A 3,930-nucleotide genomic window follows, 5' to 3' on the forward strand; every position below is an offset into this window, starting at 1 on the left:
CAATATTTCCCTTTTTAATATTTGTTGGGAAACGTCCAACTGAAAATAAAAGAATAGTTTAAAACCACGGTTCTTGAGTATTACTTTGATATGGTGATGGTGATTATAGATGATTGTTATTATTATTATCTTGGTATTAGATCCTGTTAGTCTCAGACAGAACAATAAGTTAATGGATCTAGCTACACCCAAAAAGGTTTAACTGTAGTTATTTTCATTTTCGCTATGGCATAGATGTTGTTATCCTTTATAATTAGGAACCCTTTGCAGACACACTTACCAGAACACCTCCCTACTGTCTCTGAATGTTCTTCCTACTTACCAATTAGACTGTAAGCTCTTCAGAGCAGGGACTCTTTTTCCTAAATGTTACTTTTACGTCTGAAGGGCTTCTTCCCATTATATGTTATTTGTATTATTTGTTATTCATATGATTATGTCACGTGTATTACTGCTGTGAAGTGCTTTGTATGTTAATGGCGCTACATAAATAAAGATGTACTGTACATATATACTCGTACAAGTTAAAATAAAGCGAGAAAATGTGTGGAACATAACCAACTTTATTTCTTTGAAAAAATAAACATATTCCATTTGAACAGTCTTCCTTGTACAAAAAGGAGAGAAAAAAAACAAGCCATCGAACAAGAAGCTGACACAGAACCTCAGGATCAGCAGTATGTAGGAAACAGAAGTCAGTAATCACCAGGTCTACGAATATTATAAACCGTCTCTCCGCTGTACACAATGCATGAGAGTCCACTCCCAGCAGCCACAGGGTTACATTCTGATTTGTACAATAGCAGCATAAAACACATTGGAAACTAACGCACTAGAAGTGCCTGACAAATATAAATAGAAGTTCATTTCTAGTCACTTCTGTGAAGGCATTGCACAATATTGTGAGTATTTATATATACAATGTTCAAGGACGTTTCAGTCCGTGCAATTTTTTTCCTTCCAGTCTCATAAATAGATAGAAGCCCTGACTGCACTTGAATAATCAGCCCCTCCCCCCCCCCCCCCCCCCCCCCCTCTTCCTGAGAGCATTTTCTGAAGTTCACATCATCTTTGTTTCATGCTTTGGCTCATAATTCTCAGTCCAGCAGTTGCTGGGAGCTGTCCACACGTTGTGGTGCTGAAGAAACTCGCTGCTTCTGTACTCTCGTCACTTCTGTACAAACGTAGCCACGGTGACTACTTAGGCAGTGTTTGTCAGCATATAATGTGTTTATGATAAGTATACATCGGTTTACAGCTATGTATACACCACACTGTATAGCTAGCAGAAGATTCAGCCATGCAGGCAGCAGCCTAGCCACAAATCCAACTAGCTCCTTCCAAAGAATATGGGGCTAGCAGATTGACCATTTGGAGGGGATTCCTCCAAGTTAAAGGTGTGCCCAAAACAGACATCAGCTTGGGGTGGGGTTACAAGGTGCCAAATGATAAGCCCACCGTGTAAAAGCCAAGTCCCCTGAGTTTCTCCTCTGTCCTCGCCTTCTGCTTCATGTGTACCTTGCCGTGTCTTTTCTTTTCATCGCTCCTGGCAAACCTCCTGCCGCAGAGGTCGCAGGAGAAGGGTTTCTCTCCAGTGTGGGTGCGGATATGGGTGGTGAGGTGGTCACTTCGGCTGAAGTTCCTCAGGCAGATCCTGCACTGGAAAGGCTTGTGTCCTGTGTGGATCCTCAGGTGCCTGTTGAGTTCATCTGATCTCGCAAAGCTTCGGATGCAGTTCTCCACTGGACAAGCGAAGGCTTTCTCATGGGGCTTGGGACGAAAGCACTTCGCCGGGCATTTGTTCCTGCGGTATTTCCTCCTGGGCTCTGCAGGGGGGTTGCCTGCGTTGGTGGGAAGCATAGTGTCTGCTGTTGGGGAATGACCCAGAAACTCTGTGGAAATGAGTGGAGGGGACTGGTGGTGAATCACTTCGTTTTGGTTCATCATCCGTGACATTGGGACTGGGTGGGACAACGGATTAAGATCTTGCATTAGCTGTGATTTCAAGTCAATCTTGGTTTCGTTGAAATCGCAGGGGGTGGTCTGGTACGTTTCTGGCTGACAGTTGAAGTCCATGCTGTTATAAACACCAGAGCCATCAGGTGCGTTGGTAATATGTGGCTGGCAGCAGGCAGACATAACATTCTCAACCTTTGATTCCAGTGGGTGGAAGATAGATTGGGAGTTGTCAGGTGTGTGGAAGGATTCCGATTGATAGGAGGCAGGTAGAAAGTTCTGAGGTGTGTGGGCATCCCATTGAGGGCATGGCGAATTAAAGGAATCGAGGGAGGGGGACATGGGAGAGACATCCATTTCTTGTTTGGTTGGCATCACTTTGGAATCGAAGAAGCACTGAGAGGAACAGGAGCTGCCCAGGCTGGGGGAACTTGGCACCTGATGGATATCCTCCGAACTGTTGAAACTGGGGTACATCTGACTAGGAAACGCTGCATGCTGGATAGATATGTTGAGGTTAGGCTGGGAATTTGAGTACAGGTCCATGTGATTCTGAATGGCCTCTGGGACAGAGTACAGCGCCTCTGCTTGTCTGCTCTGACGCGGCGGGGCTGAGAAAGGTGACATGCCCAGGATCCCAGACATGAGGTTAAAAAGGGCTTCTTGGTCATGCGGGAGCTCGGGCGAAGTCTCGATGAAGAAGCTGCCAGTGTAGTTGAGGGGAAGAGGTGGGGAGGGCTGGCTGCTCAGGAAGTAGTACTCAGACGTGTCACCATTACCAGAAGGACTTGTGAAGTTACCTACAACGATAAGGATAGAGCCAGGTTAGTTCAAAGTTTGCACGTCAACACCATTAACAGCTGCGACATTAAGCGAGACCCTTAAAGCTCCGTTCAGTTCATGAGCCCTGAAAAGACTGTGGTGATCACATCATTGGGTGCAAAGCCTTTTGAGATGCAGGGCAGCAGGACTCTCACAAGTACTTCCTAATAAACCCGGCCCTCAAATAACCCAACACAACCCTTGGTGTCATATGAAGTGGTTCAAAAAAAAATCGGGGACACAAGGGGTTAATATATCCCTGTTAATAAACATTATAGCACATCGTTGTAATACAGTACATACAGTATACTGTATGATACGTGTTTGTTTAAACTGGTTATCATTCTGCAACGCACCTATTACACCACGTATGTTACCGCATACTAAATTGATATAAACGTTCCAGTGAGTATTCATATTTACCTCTCTCTACCTTTAGCTACACATACATGTAATATTCTCCATGTACTGACTGCCATTTTACATGGAGGTGCTCGCAATGTAGAAAAACAAAACACTGACACCGTCTACTTTGCCTCTTACCTTCAGTGAGATGAGTGGCTGCCTCTCCCTGGCTTTCTGGGAAAAGTTGCTGCTCTCCTCCTGACCCCGTGCACTGGTCCCCCTCTTCCTTCACATCACAGCCTTCCTGGTATTTAGGATACAGTGAGTCCTGGCAGGAGAAATCCATGGCACTCAGCAGCATCAGCTGAGAAGCTGAACGTCGTATTGTTGTGCAAAGGGCTCGCAGGAGCAGGCACAGCTCCTTAGAAGTGCTAATGCCTCTTTTGTCTTTGGATGAGCGATGGGTGAGCTCCTTTCTCAGTGTTACCCTTCCTATGGAAGCTCTTGTGTGCAGCTCTCCCAGTGATTGTAACCATGCTCACCTTCTGCAGCCCCTTTTATATGCAGCCAGGGTCTGCCTCTAATCTTCCGCTGCCTGGGATCACTCCATTTCAGGAGTCTCCAGTGATGCTGCAGTGATGTAAAAGCCCATACATGGAGACAGGATGTAGGATGGGGAGATACCCAAAAAGGAAATCTCTTATTGTGACGCTTTGGACAGCCCCTTATTCTTCTACAGTGTGTTGTTGTTATTTTTTTTTTGTTGTTGCTTTAAATAAAATCTGAGAAGGGAACAGGAGAAGTTGT

General features: G+C 45.3%; 1 protein-coding gene across 1 annotated transcript; it reads right to left on the reverse strand.

The window, feature by feature from the left end:
* Positions 1–1,059: 1,059 nt before the first annotated feature.
* EGR4 (early growth response 4) lies at positions 1,060–3,634 on the reverse strand. The gene is made up of 2 exons (XM_075579184.1): positions 3,322–3,634; positions 1,060–2,756 (listed from the first exon to the last, which is right to left on the reverse strand). Exons 1-2 carry the CDS (start codon positions 3,482–3,484, stop codon positions 1,432–1,434), a joined length of 1,488 nt encoding a protein of 495 aa, XP_075435299.1. The 5' UTR covers positions 3,485–3,634; the 3' UTR covers positions 1,060–1,431.
* Positions 3,635–3,930: the final 296 nt, after the last annotated feature.

The sequence above is a fragment of the Ascaphus truei genome, chromosome 1 (genome assembly GCF_040206685.1).
Source record: "Ascaphus truei isolate aAscTru1 chromosome 1, aAscTru1.hap1, whole genome shotgun sequence".
NCBI lineage: Eukaryota > Metazoa > Chordata > Amphibia > Anura > Ascaphidae > Ascaphus > Ascaphus truei.